The sequence below is a fragment of the Microcaecilia unicolor genome, chromosome 2 (assembly GCF_901765095.1).
Source record: "Microcaecilia unicolor chromosome 2, aMicUni1.1, whole genome shotgun sequence".
NCBI lineage: Eukaryota > Metazoa > Chordata > Amphibia > Gymnophiona > Siphonopidae > Microcaecilia > Microcaecilia unicolor.
In genome coordinates this window covers 193,733,511-193,748,407 of record NC_044032.1, presented here as the reverse complement: position 1 = coordinate 193,748,407, position 14,897 = coordinate 193,733,511, and the positions used below count along the sequence as shown (strand labels likewise).

The 14,897-nt window shown below is 43.9% G+C and overlaps 1 protein-coding gene across 1 annotated transcript in view; it reads right to left on the bottom strand.

Moving 5' to 3' along the window:
- ROR2 (receptor tyrosine kinase like orphan receptor 2) overlaps window positions 1-12,618 on the bottom strand; it is a 535,539-nt gene extending 522,921 nt beyond the window's left edge. Inside the window, exon 1 of the mRNA XM_030193600.1 lies at window positions 12,096-12,618. Coding sequence (XP_030049460.1) covers window positions 12,096-12,186 — 91 coding nt within the window. The 5' untranslated portion in view covers window positions 12,187-12,618. The remainder of the gene's footprint in view (window positions 1-12,095) is intronic.
- Between the last annotated feature and the right edge of the window lie 2,279 nt (window positions 12,619-14,897).

Sequence of the window (14,897 nt, the reverse complement as noted above, 5' to 3'; positions counted from 1 at the left end):
ATTCTTCACAATGTGAATCACACTGCATTTATCCACATTAAATTCTTCCAATTTCCCAAAGTGTCTCTGCAATGTTTTTTTACACAGTCTGCATGTGTTTTAACAACTTTGATTAGTGTCATTTACAAATTTAGAGGTATGTTTACTAAGGTGTGTTAGCGTTTTTAACACGCCTGTAAATTTAAGGTGAATTAAAAGCTAACGCGCCTATACATTTCTATGGGCATGTTAGCATTTAATGCGCATAAACCATTTACATGCATTAAAAATGCTAACGCGCCCATAGCACCACTTACAGGCCTATTTTTGAAAGAAAAGGCGCCCATCTTTTGACACAAATCAGGAGATGGGCGTCCTTCTCTCAGGGTCGCCCAAATTGGCATAATCGAAAGCCGATTTTGGGCGTCCCCAACTGCTTCCCTTCACGGGAATGACCAAACTTCCCAGGGTGTGTCGGAGGCGTAGCGAAAGCGGGACTGGGGCATGCCTAACAGATGGGCGTCCTCGAGCAATAACGGAAAAAAAGAAGGGCATCCCTGACAAGCACTTGGGCGACTTTACTTGGTCCATTTTTTTCTTATGACCACATTTTGGACGGCCTCAACTGCCCATCGCAGGGACGGAGGCATAGCAAAGGCGCCTAACACTTGGACGTCCTTCACCCATACTCAAAAAAAAAAAAAAAAAAAGACATACCTGACTAGCACTTGGACGTTTTCACCTGGACTTGTAGGTTGTAGACGGCTATTATACACGCAGCTTGTCTGCGTGTATGAAGACGTCTTTGGCATGCGCAGAGCAGCCACGCATAATGCTTGGCTGCTCTGCTGGCTTCCCCTCCTTAGGAAGGAAATCGTGTGCAAATGAGCTAACAGCGAGCAGCTCATTTACATGCGATTTCCTTCATGCATGCCTGTTCCTTTCCGAATTACTAAGGGAACGGTAAGGGAAGAGCTTTTTCCATTCAGTTAGTGCATCAGTTAGCCCACTGCATTGCCCCCTAGGGTGCCCAGTTGGTGTCCTGGCATGTCAGGGGGACCAGTGCACTATGAATGCTGGCTCCTCCCACGACCAAATGAGTTGGATTTGGTCGTTTTTGAGATAGGCGTCCTCGGTTTCCATTATGGCCGAAAACCGGGGACGACCATCTCTAAGGTTGACCTAAATGTTGAGATTTGGGTGTCCCTGACTGTATTATCAAAACGAAAGATTGGACACCCATCTTGTTTCAATAATACGGGTTTCCCCGCCCCTTTGTGGGGACGTCCTGCGAGGACGCCCCGTTCGATTATGCCCCTCTTAATAAACCTAGGCATTAATCATGTCACTTGTTTTTCCGATTTCCAGATCATTTATAAATATGTTAAATAGCACCGGTCCCCTGTGGCACTCTACTATTCACCCTCCTCCATTTTGTAGAAAAATTATGCTTAATTGAGCACCACAGCCAAATACACATTCAGACCATCACTGAACTATGGTTCAACATTTTTTTTTTTAACAGTACAAACATTTAATCTGAGAAAAAATAAATTATTGAACAGATTACAAGACACCATATGGGAGGGAACAGGATTCAATATCTTACTGAACGCGAATATTGTATTTTTCAATTGGGTGCTACTTCCAACTGGGAAGTGAATGACTTCATTGAGTGGAATTCTATTATCAAAGTGTGTACTCAGTTGGTTTTCCCTTAGGAACATTTCATTAAACATTGTTTGTGCAATACTATTAATAAAGTTTTGATCTCTGATGTCAGTATGTGTTTGATACACTTTTACGTCATTGTAGACAAAGTTCAAGAAAATGCCTTCCACAAGAGTTCAGTAAGCTCTTCTGTTGAAAGTGCAGTGGATGATAGGAGCACATTTTCATCTTCTACAAATGATGCTCAAAAAAAGGTGTCGGACAAGATCAGCGCTAAGCATGACTTAATAAAGGGCGCATGCCCCAACTCAAGAGTGCCAGTCAATGCTTGCTGAAACCTGTTATACATACCAAATGTCCAAGTTCAGCACACTGACCCATTATTCTTTAACAATGCGTGCAACTTTTTAGAAGACGCTCCACATGCTCATGCCCCTCCCATGGCTGTGCCCCCTTTCGAGTTTGCATGCTATGGCATTTGGGTGCCCAGCATTATAGAACACAACCAGATGTGCATGCAAATCCTAGTCAGTGCCAATGTCAACTGGTTAACCAATTATTGCTCGTTAAAGGCTTGTTAGCCAATGGTATCATATATAGAATCCAGGGGATAGTTTCTAAAATATGCGTATACATCATCACCACTCCTCTTCTGCTCCACTCAAACTAAGCCCCTGGGAATGTCTGCATGCGGACTGCGTACAAGTAGGTGTGCTCTTTCCATGAACACGCGAGGTCACACAATTTTATGACTGTGTGTATATGTGTGTGCTCATGGGGGCCCTTTTAATAACGGCGTGCAGCACGGCAACCTGGAACTACCGCTGGCCCAACGCGGGTGCCGGCAGTAGTTCCACTCCCAGTATGCGCCATTTCTGGAGATGGTGGAAATATTTTTAAAATATTTCCATGGGGAGAGGGGGTTATCCGGCAGTAATCATTACCACCGGGTTAGCACTGGAGCCCTTACTGTCACCTTGATGAATGGTGGTAAGTGATCCCCCCAAAAAGGCTATGCATTAAGTGCGCACTTACCGCACAGCCATTTCATTTTTTTGCCTTTTTACCCGCTGCGGTAAAAGGGGCCCTGGCACACAGCAAAAACGTGTCAAAGGGCCCCCTTTACCACAGCTTAGTAAAATGGGCCCCATTGATACTCCATAAACCAAGTCAGTCTGGAACTCTCTCTTGAATTACACTCAACATCCAAATCTGCAGGCCTCCCCTTTCTCTTACACTGTGTTTCACAAGCTTTCACAGCATCTTCTAAAAAGTGCATCAGTTCCTCATACCTTATGGTTACTACTCAATATACTGCAGTAGTGAAGGACTTTCAGTGACTTTCACTAAGCCACGTAGGTGCCTATGTGCTCCCAACTCACGTCAATTTGGAATTACCACCCAGCTACTGCGTGGCCCGGGCAGTAATTTTATTTTTTACATGCCTCCACTATGTGCGCCAGAAAATAATTTTTATTTTCTGGCGTGCAGCGCTAAGCGGGCGGTAAAAGGCATTCAACACTCATAGATCATTACCGCCCAGTTAACGTGCGAGACCTTACCTCTAAGTCAATGGCTGGCAGTAAGGTCTCAGACCCAAAATGGATGCGCCAATTTTCATTTTGCTGCACATCCATTTTTTTTACAGGTACATTAAAAATGGATCTGCGCACGTCCAAAACACGCGCTTACACTAGCAAAGGCCATTTTTCAGCGCACCTTAGTAAAAGGACCGCTATGATATTATAGACACCAGCAAGAAAGGTACTTTCTCCATTCTCTTTGGGGTTCTGTATGGTAGAATATTTCATGATAAGATCTTCCTGCTTTCTCGGAATGCTCTAAAATGATTGATGAGGAGAGAAAGGACCTTCAAAATTAAGCCTTCTCAGAAATAATAGGCTAATTCTTCTATCATTGATCCAAAAGCCTCCTCTTATTTTATAAACTTCTGAAGACAAGATGGAGCTGAGACCAAATACACAATAAGCAGTGATGACCAGTACCCTGATGCAGCTTTTTAAGCAAAATGAAAGCCTCTGTGGGTGCAGAAGAGTAAAGATTAAAGCTAAGTGGACGTTTTTGGATGCTTATATATTTGAGATTTCAAGTATAAAATGAGGAGCTTTTCAGATCAACAAATAAGAGAGAAAAATTAGCCTAAGAAGGTTATTTCATCATTCAGAGAAGTGAAAAAGCAGCGAGATGTTATACTGACATTCTTTGATGGCGTCTACATCATTGCAAAGCTTATATCTGGCATCATCCTTAATCTGTCACTGCTGTGCCATTTCATTAGGTAGTGGGGACAGGGGTCAAACCTTTCTATCAGGCTCCCACTGTGTATCCATGACTAGCTTTAAAAAGTTAACAGTGAGAAGTGACAGTGGATGCATTCTTTGAATATATGAATTTTGGAAATGACCCCTGATGCAGCATTCGCGAAACGGGGGCTCCCTGTCGGGTTACCAAAAGAGAAGGGTCACCCAGAGAAGAACTAATGAAATATAAAGCTAAGTGATTCGGGTTGACTCTTCTGGATTTTTTGTTATGTTTGCAATCAAAGCAGCGGGATGGAACTTGTGCTGCCTTACTAGTTCCACTAATTAGATACAGTACATTTATAGAAGAATTAGTGAATTAGTAATGAAAATTGAGATCGATTTATTGAGGTAGATGTGTTTTGTTTTTTTTTTTAAGCTAAATGATGGCACGCAGAGCTGATACCTTACAATTTCACTGAGAGGTAACAGGCTGGGCAGCGATTCTGAAGCTTTTTTCTCCACTCACAGTTTATGCTGCTATCTCTATGAGACATCCAGGATTTATATACACAGGCAATGTGAACCTGTGTTTGATTGTCTAGCTTTAAAGAGTACCAGGTCACTTAGAGGGAGGAAACCTTTGTACAAGCAATAGAAAAGTTACAAACACCAGTAAAAAATCTCGCCAAGAAAAAAAGCAAAGCCTGCTTAGCTCACCAAGGGGACTGTCCACTAAGCTACTTTAGCACCTAACACAGGGCATGCTAAAGCATTCTGCATTAGTTCTGCCATCTGTGCAAGCTATGCGTGTGCTTTTTGTACTTTCTTTGAAGGGGTGTGTCGGGGCCCAAGAGTGAACATGCATGTGCTAATCAGCTAACACACCGACATTACTGCTGAGCTAAGTGGTTAGCTAATCCATAACACAGGAGCCCTTATTGTCACCTAAATAAAAGATGGCAAGGGCTCCTGTTACATTTCTTTTTAAATGGACGCATGCTAATGCTATGCCCCTGAGCCCACAAAGCTAAGTTTATTATTACCATTTAAAGAAGATATTTAATACTCTACTACTTTACAAACAGAGAGTAAGGTTAAATGGTCAGTATTCTCAATGGAGAAGGGTAGTTAGTGGGGTTCCCCAGAGGTCTGTGCTGGGACCACTGCTTTTTAACAGATTTATAAATGACCTAGAGATGGGAGTAACTAGTGAGGTAATTAAATTTGTAGATGACACAAAGTTATTCAAAGTTGTTAAATCGCGGGAGGATTGTGAAAAATTACAAGAGGACCTTATGAGACTTAGAGACTGGGCGTCTAAATGGCAGATGAAGTTTAATGTGAGCAAGTGCAAAGTGATGCATGTGGGAAAGAGGAACCCGAATTATAGCTACGTCATGCAAGGTTCCATGTTAGGAGGCACGGACCAAGAAAGGGATCTAGGTGTCGTCATCGATGATACATTGAAACCTTCTGCTCAGTGTGCTGCTGCGGCTAAGAAAGCAAACAGAATGTTAGGTATTATTAGGAAAGGAATGGAAAACAAAAATGAGGATGTGATAATGCCTTTGTATCGCTCCATGGTGCGACCGCAACTCAACTACTGTGTTCAATTCTGGTCGCCGCATCTCAAAAAAGATATAGTAGAATTAGAAAAGGTACAGAGAAGGGCGACGAAAATGATAAAGGGGATGGGACGACTTCCCTATGAGGAAAGGCTAAAGCGGCTAGGGCTCTTCAGTTTTGAGAAAAGGCGGCTGAGAAGAGATAGGATAGAGGTCTATAAAATAATGAGTGGAGTTGAACAGGTAGATGTGCAGCATCTGTTTACATTTTCCAAAAATACTAGGACTAGGGGGCATGTGATGAAGCTACAATGTAGTAAATTTAAAACGAATCGGAGAAAATGTTTCTTCACTCAACGTGTAATTAAACTCTGGAATTCGTTGCCAGAGAATGTGGTAAAGGCGGTTAGCTTAGTGGAGTTTAAAAAAGGTTTGGACAGCTTCCTAAAGGAAAAGTCCATAGACCATTATTAAATGGACTTGGGGGAAATCCACTATTTTCTGGGCTAAGCAGTATAAAATGTTTTGTACTTTTTTCGGTTCTTGCCAGGTATTTGTGACCTGGATTGGCCACTGTTGGAAACAGGATGCTGGGCTTGATGGACCTTTGGTCTTTCCCAGTATGGCAATACTTATGTATTAAGGGCCCTGTTTACTAAACCGCAGTGTAGGCGTGCTAGCATACGCTAAAATTTAGCACGCGCTAACACTAGAGACACCCATATATTCCTATGGGTGTCTCTAGAATTAGCGCATCCTAAAAACGTTAGCACACCTTAGTAAACAGGGCCATATATGAGCTATAAATATCAAAGAAAAATACATTTTATAAGACAACTGATGACAAACTGAGTGCTTAATTCTCATGGCACAATATCTGAGGCTTCAGTTGCACTACTGAGGTCTGCCAAAAAAAAACATATTAGAGTTGCTTATGCTAGATTGCAATTTGGACTAGCATCTATATACCATTTGAGGGATTAATATCCCGCCATATCATTCAGGTTCAAAGCAGGTTACATAAATTTATAATATATAACATAATGCATCCCACCAAAAGTAACATACATTATTTTAATGTCAACATTTTTTCAAAAATCCGTGCCTTAACTCTTTCGAAACGCCACATAAACTAAGCAAATGTTTAATGGTAATAAATTCCAAACTAATCACACAACAGTCTGATCTTTGAGGTACCCGTTTATACTTTATACCCCTTGTTGATGGAAGATAACAGTAATCATCATAATTACGATTTCCAATCTGTCTACCCAATACCTAATTAAATTAGGGAAATTCTATTGTAAGAGGTGGAAAGGTTACGAATGGGTGCGGGGTTGCTATAAAATATGATTTCACTTTTGTTCTCTCATTTGGATGTACACTTTTTATCATTTTGATATTTGATTACACCTATTCTCAAGTGCTTCAATAAAAATATTTAAAATATAAATTAGGGAAATTCAAGCACATCTCCATGAAAAGTCTTAAAAGTCAGACAGCACAACTTAAACTTAACACACATATCCATAAGGAGCCAATATAGATCCACAGACAAAGGAATAACAATCATATCTTGAGCCCTGATCTCTCCACCTCGCAGCTGTGTTTTGTACCAAAGTTTCTCATGAGTTTTACTGAAATTCCAGAATAAGGGGAGTTGCAGTAATCCAAACGAGGCAAAACAGTAGATTTTGGTTGCTGAAAAAAAAAAAAAAAAAAAAAAAGAGCGAACTTAGCACAATTGTCTGAATTTTAAAAATGATTTTTGTACTACAGACTTAATCTGTTTTTCAAAATTCAATAAAGAATCCAGAGAAATATCCAACACTTTAGAGATTAAAAAGCACATACACCAACTATTTGAATAGAAGCTGGAATAAGATATTTCTCTAGACCAACTTCTCCATATTAAGTTTAAGTCGATATATACAGGCTTATTTTCGAAAGAGAAGGGCACCCATCTTTCTACACAAATCGGGAGATGGGTGTCCTTCTCCCAGGATCGCCCAAATCAGCATAATCGAAAGCCGATTTTGGGCGTCCTCAACTGCTTTCCATCACGGGGATGACCAAAGTTCACGGGGGCGTGTCGGAAGTGTAGCGAAGGCGGGACTGGGGCGTGCTTAACACATGGGCGCCCTCGGCCGATAATGGAAAAAAGAAGGGCGTCCCTGACGAACACTTGGACGACTTTACTTGGTCCATTTTTTCTTGCGATCATGCCTAAGAAAGGTGCCCGAACTGAACAGATGACCACCGAAGGGAATTGGGGATGACCTCCCCTTACTCCCCCAGTGGTCACTAACCCCCTCCCACCCTAAAAAAAAAAAACACACCTTTAAAAATATTTTTCCCAGCCTCAAACGTCATACCCAGCTCACTGACAGCAGTATGCAGGTCCCTGGAGCAGTTTTAGTGGTTGCAGTGCACTTCAGGCAGGCGGACCCAGGCCCATCCCCCCCCTACCTGTTACACTTGTGGTGGTAAATGTGAGCCCTTCAAAACCCACCACAAACCCACTGTACCCACATCTATGTGCCCCCTTCACCCCTTAGGGCTATGGTAGTGGTGTACAGTTGTGGGGAGTGGGTTTTGTGGGGGTTCAGCACACAAGGTAAGGGAGCTATGTTCCTGGGAGCAATTTATGAAGTGCGCTGCAGTGCCCCCTAGGGTGCCCGGTTGGTGTCTTGGCATGTCAGGGGGACCAGTGCACTACGAATGCTGGTTCCTCCCACGACCAAATGGCTTGGTTTTGGTCATTTCTGAGATGGGCGTCCTCGGTTTCCATTATCGCTGAAAACCAGGGACGACCATCTCTACGGACAACCTAAATGTTAAGATTTAGGTATCCCCGACCGTATTATCGAAATGAAAGATGGACGCCCATCTTGTTTCAATAATACGGGTTTCCCAGCCCCTTCCTGAGGATGTCCTGCGAGGACGCCCTCAACAAAACGTACCCCGTTCGATTATGACCCTCCACGTCAATGGCCATTGTCTAGCCTGCTCAACAACCCTAGAAAGACAATCTAGTAAGAAACAAAATCTATAACTGGATTGACAGGAATCAGCAAAAACATATCAGCATAGTGCACGGCCATATAATATATTCAAGAAACAGGAAAAAAAAGCCCTTTTGACAGTTGTACTTGAAATGGGCTTAACATACGAGAGGCCTATCTAAGGATACACTAAGTCCATGTACTAGCGTGTTTTACATGCACACCAAGGCCCCCTTTTACCGCAGCTAGTAAAAGGGAAGTCTCACTTTCCAACAGGAAATGGCCAGGTGGCCAGTAAAGCACTTGCCACTCAGCCATTTTGTGTGTGTGTGTGGGGGGGGGGGGTTGCCTTTACCGTCACCCATTGAGGTGGCAGTAAGGGCTCCCGCGTTAACTGATTACCGCCAGGTATACTCCGGCGCTACAAAAATAAATACATTTTTTAACACCTGAAGTGACAACACAATAGGGGTGGGAAGTACCACCGGGCTGCTGCGGTAGCCTGGTGGTACTTCCTGTATAGCGAGCGGTAATCCCACATTGGCCTTATCCCCGCTTAGTAAAAGGAGCCCTTAGGGTGAATTTATAGTAAATATATGTCCCCCTACATAAAATGGAGCCTGCAAGAAGAAATGGCTCATTAAGGTGTGCCAGTTAACGCCTTTCAGTAAATCTAACCCTAAATGTAAGATAACATGAGAAAGGAAAGTGGAACACCAGAACATGCCATTTGGTATTCCATCTGTGATTTCCAGCACTCTGGCTTACTGAAATTCCCCTGGTGACTACAGAAGTGCTCCATCACTGTCACAGAGTGAAGCCCTCTCCTCCCATCAAAAAGTGCTTGTGTCCTGAATTCAGCTACAAGTACATTTTACACCAAACAAACGGATTGACTCCCGGGTCTTTTGTTATTAATACAGAATTTAACCGCAACAGAAACCTGCATTACAATACAGAATACTACACAACATTTAGCATCAAGCTACGAATTAGCAGGCCTGATATTTGGAAAACCGAAGTCCTAATCCTCTTTCACTAGTGCTTATTTACTGAAGATCCTGTCCCGTAGGAATAATGCTTGGTATACAGGGCCATCGACTTGCCCTGTCTGTTCATTCATACAAAACATCCCACCACTTCAATAGCTTTTGGGTTTGCAGGAGGTAAATAAGAAATAAACAGAACTCCTGCAATCCCCAAAATACCCTAGAACACACAATCTGTAACCCTTCAATTCAAACACAATTTTGAGACCAGACTGCTGTGTGATGCCACACTGGCAATCTAGTGAATTACTAGCTGCACACTCCCAAGGTATGATGTATGAATACAGCTATTGTATCCAGTGAGGGGTCGAGCAAGGTTTTTGGATCTCACCATAGCTGGGTTCTTCTAGTAGTGATTTACAAAAAAAAAAAAAAAAGGTCGGTACCAGTAAACACTTCTCACTCCCCCTCAGCAAAGTGGAATGAGGTAAAGGAAACAAGATGTGGAAATCAACTTCAGGCACAGGCAGCTCCTTGTGACTCTGGGCAAGTCACTTAACCCTCCATTGCCCCATGTAAGCCGTATTGAGCCTGCCATGAGTGGGAAAGCGTGGGGTACAAATGTAACAAAACAAACAAAAAAAAAAAAGTCAAAACCCTCTAAAGTGGTTTATTACTTTGCGATTTTTGTTTTCATTATTTTGTAGCCTGCTTTTCACAATAATGAAGACAGACCCTGCAACTATGATGTGGAAGCCCCCCCCCCCCCACAACCCAGAAAATCCTGTGCCACCACAAGATACCCCCACCCCACATGAGCCTCAGATCCCTCCCGCACAAAGGGCAACAAACGCCAACCGATCCATGCTAGGGGGAACTTTAACCTGCTCGCTCCCTCCCCACCCCCCCCAGAGGGGGAATCACATTCACAACAAATGGCCGAAAGGCGCTGGGGAGTGCAGAGCTGAACAACAGGAAATGCACAACGCAGGCATCTGTCACCTCCTGGGGAGAGGTAAATGGATTAGAAAGCAAAAGCCTTTCAAGCCTGCAACTGATTAACACGTCCGCTGTAATGCCGATCCCCTCCCCACCCCCCCCCCCAAGTCACCAGTTGCACAGCGATCGGGGGGGGGGGAGGAGGAGGAGGAGAGGCCGCCACTGCGCATTTGTCTGTAACCCGCTGCAGCAAAAAGATCGGCAGGAGGGAGGCTCTCTCTTCCCCTCACCCCCAGATGAGATGGGGCTCCGGGTGCAGAACACATGCTCAGCTCCCCTGGGACATCTCACTTGCATTACATCAAAGCAGGAGACGGGCACCTCCCTTCTGAAGTTTCACACACAGAAATCTGTCACTCCAATTAAGAGCACCATGATTAAACCGCCTGTAATTTCTCTGAAGTTAAGAAGAGGCCAAGTTGTCTGTTGATTGTTTTGATACGTTTCTACCTCCTTGTATAGTTTTCTACCCACCCCCCAGCCATGCTTCTGTTCTGTCCATCTTTCCTTTGGACTGTGAAAACCGTAATTTTACTCTGCTGAGACAGAGAGAGGAAACAACTCCCAAACTGGCTTTAGCTCAACAGCGACGGCTCCCTGCCACGGTCCCAGGTCAGATGTTAACAAGTCGAGTTTATTCAGCTCAGCTCTAGAAACAATTGCGGAACTTGTTGAGCCCAGTCCTAAATGTGTCCAGATCCGAAAGGCGCTTACCTCACCCATCCCCCCACCCAATTCAAAACCTCCCCTCCCCTCCCCCCCGGCCAGGTACTCAGGAAATGAGATCGTCCAAAACACAAACAGTAAAGCCCACAGGAGAGAAAGACTCAATTAAACGTCCATCAGCTCCAATACTTCGAGTCTCCTCCCCCAGCTAAGGGGGAGGGAGAATCCGGGAATTAAGACATTATTATACTAACTGCAAAGCCAAATAGGTGAAGAGAATCCCAAACTGTTCTTGTCAAAAACCAGCTCCATTCAGGATGGTCAAATCTTTCTTGCATACTCCAAAAAGGTTGGTTTGCAATTAAAGGTCGCGACTCTATCTAAAATAATGCAGCGACTTGTCTCTTTAGGTTTTTATTTAATTTATTTGATTTCTTATGTGTCGCCTGAAAGCTATGGAAGCGGTGTACGTCCATGTAGAGTACCTCAGAGCGCTTGGAGAAAAAAAAAAAAGTAGCAAACAAAATTCAATAACCCAACTGACTACCGAGTGCCTTTCAAGACGAAACAAAGGAACATCTCTGAAATGCCAAGACGACGAAAACACTTAAGGAAAACCTGGCTCTGAACAACGTGGGTGATTTTCTGCAAAAAGGTGCACCGCTCCCAAATACAGCATCCCATAGATCCGCACGTATAAATTACACGACAATCCCACTTCTATTAAGTTTCCTCTTGGGCACCTGAAACAAAAATAACATTTTCGTTCCACTGCAGGAGGCAGCACTACCCCCACCCCAAATTCTTAAGTCGATCCGGTACAACTGAACATTATCCAATGCAAAAAATAAGCCACAAAAAAAAAGGCTAGGTACACCAATCGTTATGCAAAACCACAATAATAATAAAAATCAGCCTTCACATATTGCATAAAACGGGGGCTGGGAGCCTCCTTACCTGCCGCGTTGTACACGGGTCTGGTTAGCAGCAGTAGCGGCAGCAGCGCCCGGAGGAGAGCTCCGCTGAGCCGTCCAGCCTCTCCACGCATCCCGGTGGCAGATCCGCGGCTCGCCAAGCTGCACAGGGCTCTCCTGGCCCTTGGTAAACTCCAAGTGTGCTCCGAGACGAAGGTTCTCGACTCCTAACATCCAATTCTGTTGTTACTCTCTTCCTTTTTTATCCTCTTTGCCCTTTGAAGTTGCTTTCAGCAGTCCCTCAGCTCAGCAAGGTAGCTCCTAGCAAGCTGCTCAGGGCAGGGATGTACGGTGTGGGACTGGCACAAGTTACTCTCTCCTGCTCCCCGCCCCACACTCTCCCTCCTCTTTGAGAGAGACTGTCCCAACTTAGCTGGGAGGGGAGAGAGGCGCTGGGGATCATAAGAGGAAGATCCCTGCACAAGTGTCTGGAAAGTGTGAACATTAACGATTATTCCCTGACATTAACGATAATTCTGGCTGAATCCCTTACTCTCTCTGAGCGTGTGCTGCTGAGCTCCACCCTCTCTCTCTTTTTATTTCTTCCAGTTCCAGAGTTTATTGCTTATGTTCGCTTCCTTTAAACTACCCTGTTTATTGGATTTTGTTTCCCCCTCCCCCCACCAAGGGCTGCTGTTAACTTTTCCCCACCCCCACCTCTCTTTTACCATAAGGCTGCAGTAAAGGCCCAGGATTTTCTACCTGTTGCTAATTAACTAACTATCTCCATTACTACAGGGCTCAAGGCTAAACGTCCCTTGACTAACCAGGTCTGCAACTGGGTTCTAAGCCAGAAGAAGCTGCGTTTTTCCCCCTTGCTTTATGGAGAGTATTTTGCCCATTGAGTTTGCAAGTGGTGGTTGATTTTTGTGTGTCCTTTGATCATTTCGAATGGATCACAGTTCTGGGATTTGATATATGCAGAGTTGAATATAAGTTTTTTTGGACGAATTATTTATTTGACCCCTGATGTAGACAGTGTGATACACCGAAACACGGGCCGTCACAGTGGCATAGCCTGACCTGACATTTTGGCTGGACCCAGAGCTAATATGGGTGGGCACTTATATATATATATATATGTATATATATATATATATGTATAGGTATGAGTAGTGCTTCTTGGATACTACAAAATAATGCCTTAGAATGCACTTTGTGATAGATTTCTAAGTATTACCCAACAGCTGCTCTGCATCAACATAAACCACATACTTACTGGGTAGGGATGGGCTCCTCATTGCCTAGGCCAGGGCAAAACAGATATATTTAATGACTAAATACATCTCTTTTTTTTTTTTTTGCCCTAGGCCAGGGGTAGGCAACTCCGGTCCTCGAGAGCTGCAGGCAGGTCAGGTTTTCAGGATATCCACAATGAATATGCAGGAGATAGATTTGCAAGCACTGCCTCCATGGTATGCAAATCTATCTCCTGCATATTCATTGTGGATATCCTGAAAACCTGACCTGCCTGCGGCTCTCGAGGACCGGAGTTGCCTACCCCTGCCCTAGGCAGTGAACAGTCTACCCCCCCCCCCCCCCCGGCCCATCTAGAAGCCCACCACCAGACCAGAGGCATCATTTTGATTACAAGAGTAATCAAAACGCTGGCTGGTCACGGTGGTGGGCTTCTGGGTGGGGGGTGGGCTCTTCACTGCCTAGGGCAAAAAAAAGGTATATTTTAATCATTAAATATACATTTTTTGTCCTAGGCACTGGCAGTGAAGTGCTTACCCCACCCAGAAATTCCCAACAATAAATTTTAATAGTGCCCAGCTAGCTTAATTTACAAAAAAAATTACATGATGATGTAAAAAAAAATATGTATTTAAAATTTTATTACCTGGTCCTGCGGTGCTGGGCAGCTGCTTGCTAATCCGTATCTCCAACCTTTTCTCACACTAGTCAACCCCTGGCAGCAGTAAGCGTGGTGCGTGCATGCAGCTATTTTGACCAGCAACGACGAGTGGTAACATACCACAATACATGACTAAACAGCAGCAGTAGCACGCAGAGAAGGAAGGATGCACAGTCACGCACGGGTCACCAGAGGTCAAGCTGTGACCTGCAGTTTGACTGCATGTGTGCGTGCCCACTGTGCCGTCATGCCGAGTCTGCCTCTGCTTTGCCTAAAAGGTAGGTGGGTGCAGAGGAGCCAACTTTTCAAAATGATTGGGGGTGGCTTTTTTTAACAGGCAGTGTGTTCTCCCCCCCCCCCCCCCCCCACCTTAAATCCTGTCTGCTGCAGTCTTCACCTGGGCAGTGGCAGCGCCACTCATAGGCTGCCTGCAACCTGCACCAGGACTTCTTCCCTGAACAGTCCCACCCCTCAGTTCCCCTGTACTGTGCAAATATAAAGAGATGCAAATTTCAAAAACTGACATATTTCAATCACTATACTATAGGTGAACAAATACAAATAAAACAAAAATGGAAAATATGATAATATCATTTTTATTGGACTAAATACATTTTTCAATTAGCTTTCAAAGGCCAAAACCTGTTTCCTCAGGTCAGGACAGTATACTGCTGTTATGGTATTCTGTTCTGACACGAGAAAGGAGGGTTTGGTCTCCAAACATTAGTCAAAAATGTATTAAAATTAGTCCAATAAAGATATCACCTTACTTCCATTTTCTGTATTTATTAACACAGCTACCACACTACTTTATCCTAAACTAAAAAAAATAAAATTCATTTTTTCCTACCTTTGTGGTCTGGCTGTTTACTGTTTCTAATTGTGTTGGTCCCAGTCTCTTGTTTCTTCTTTCCTCGATCTTAACTC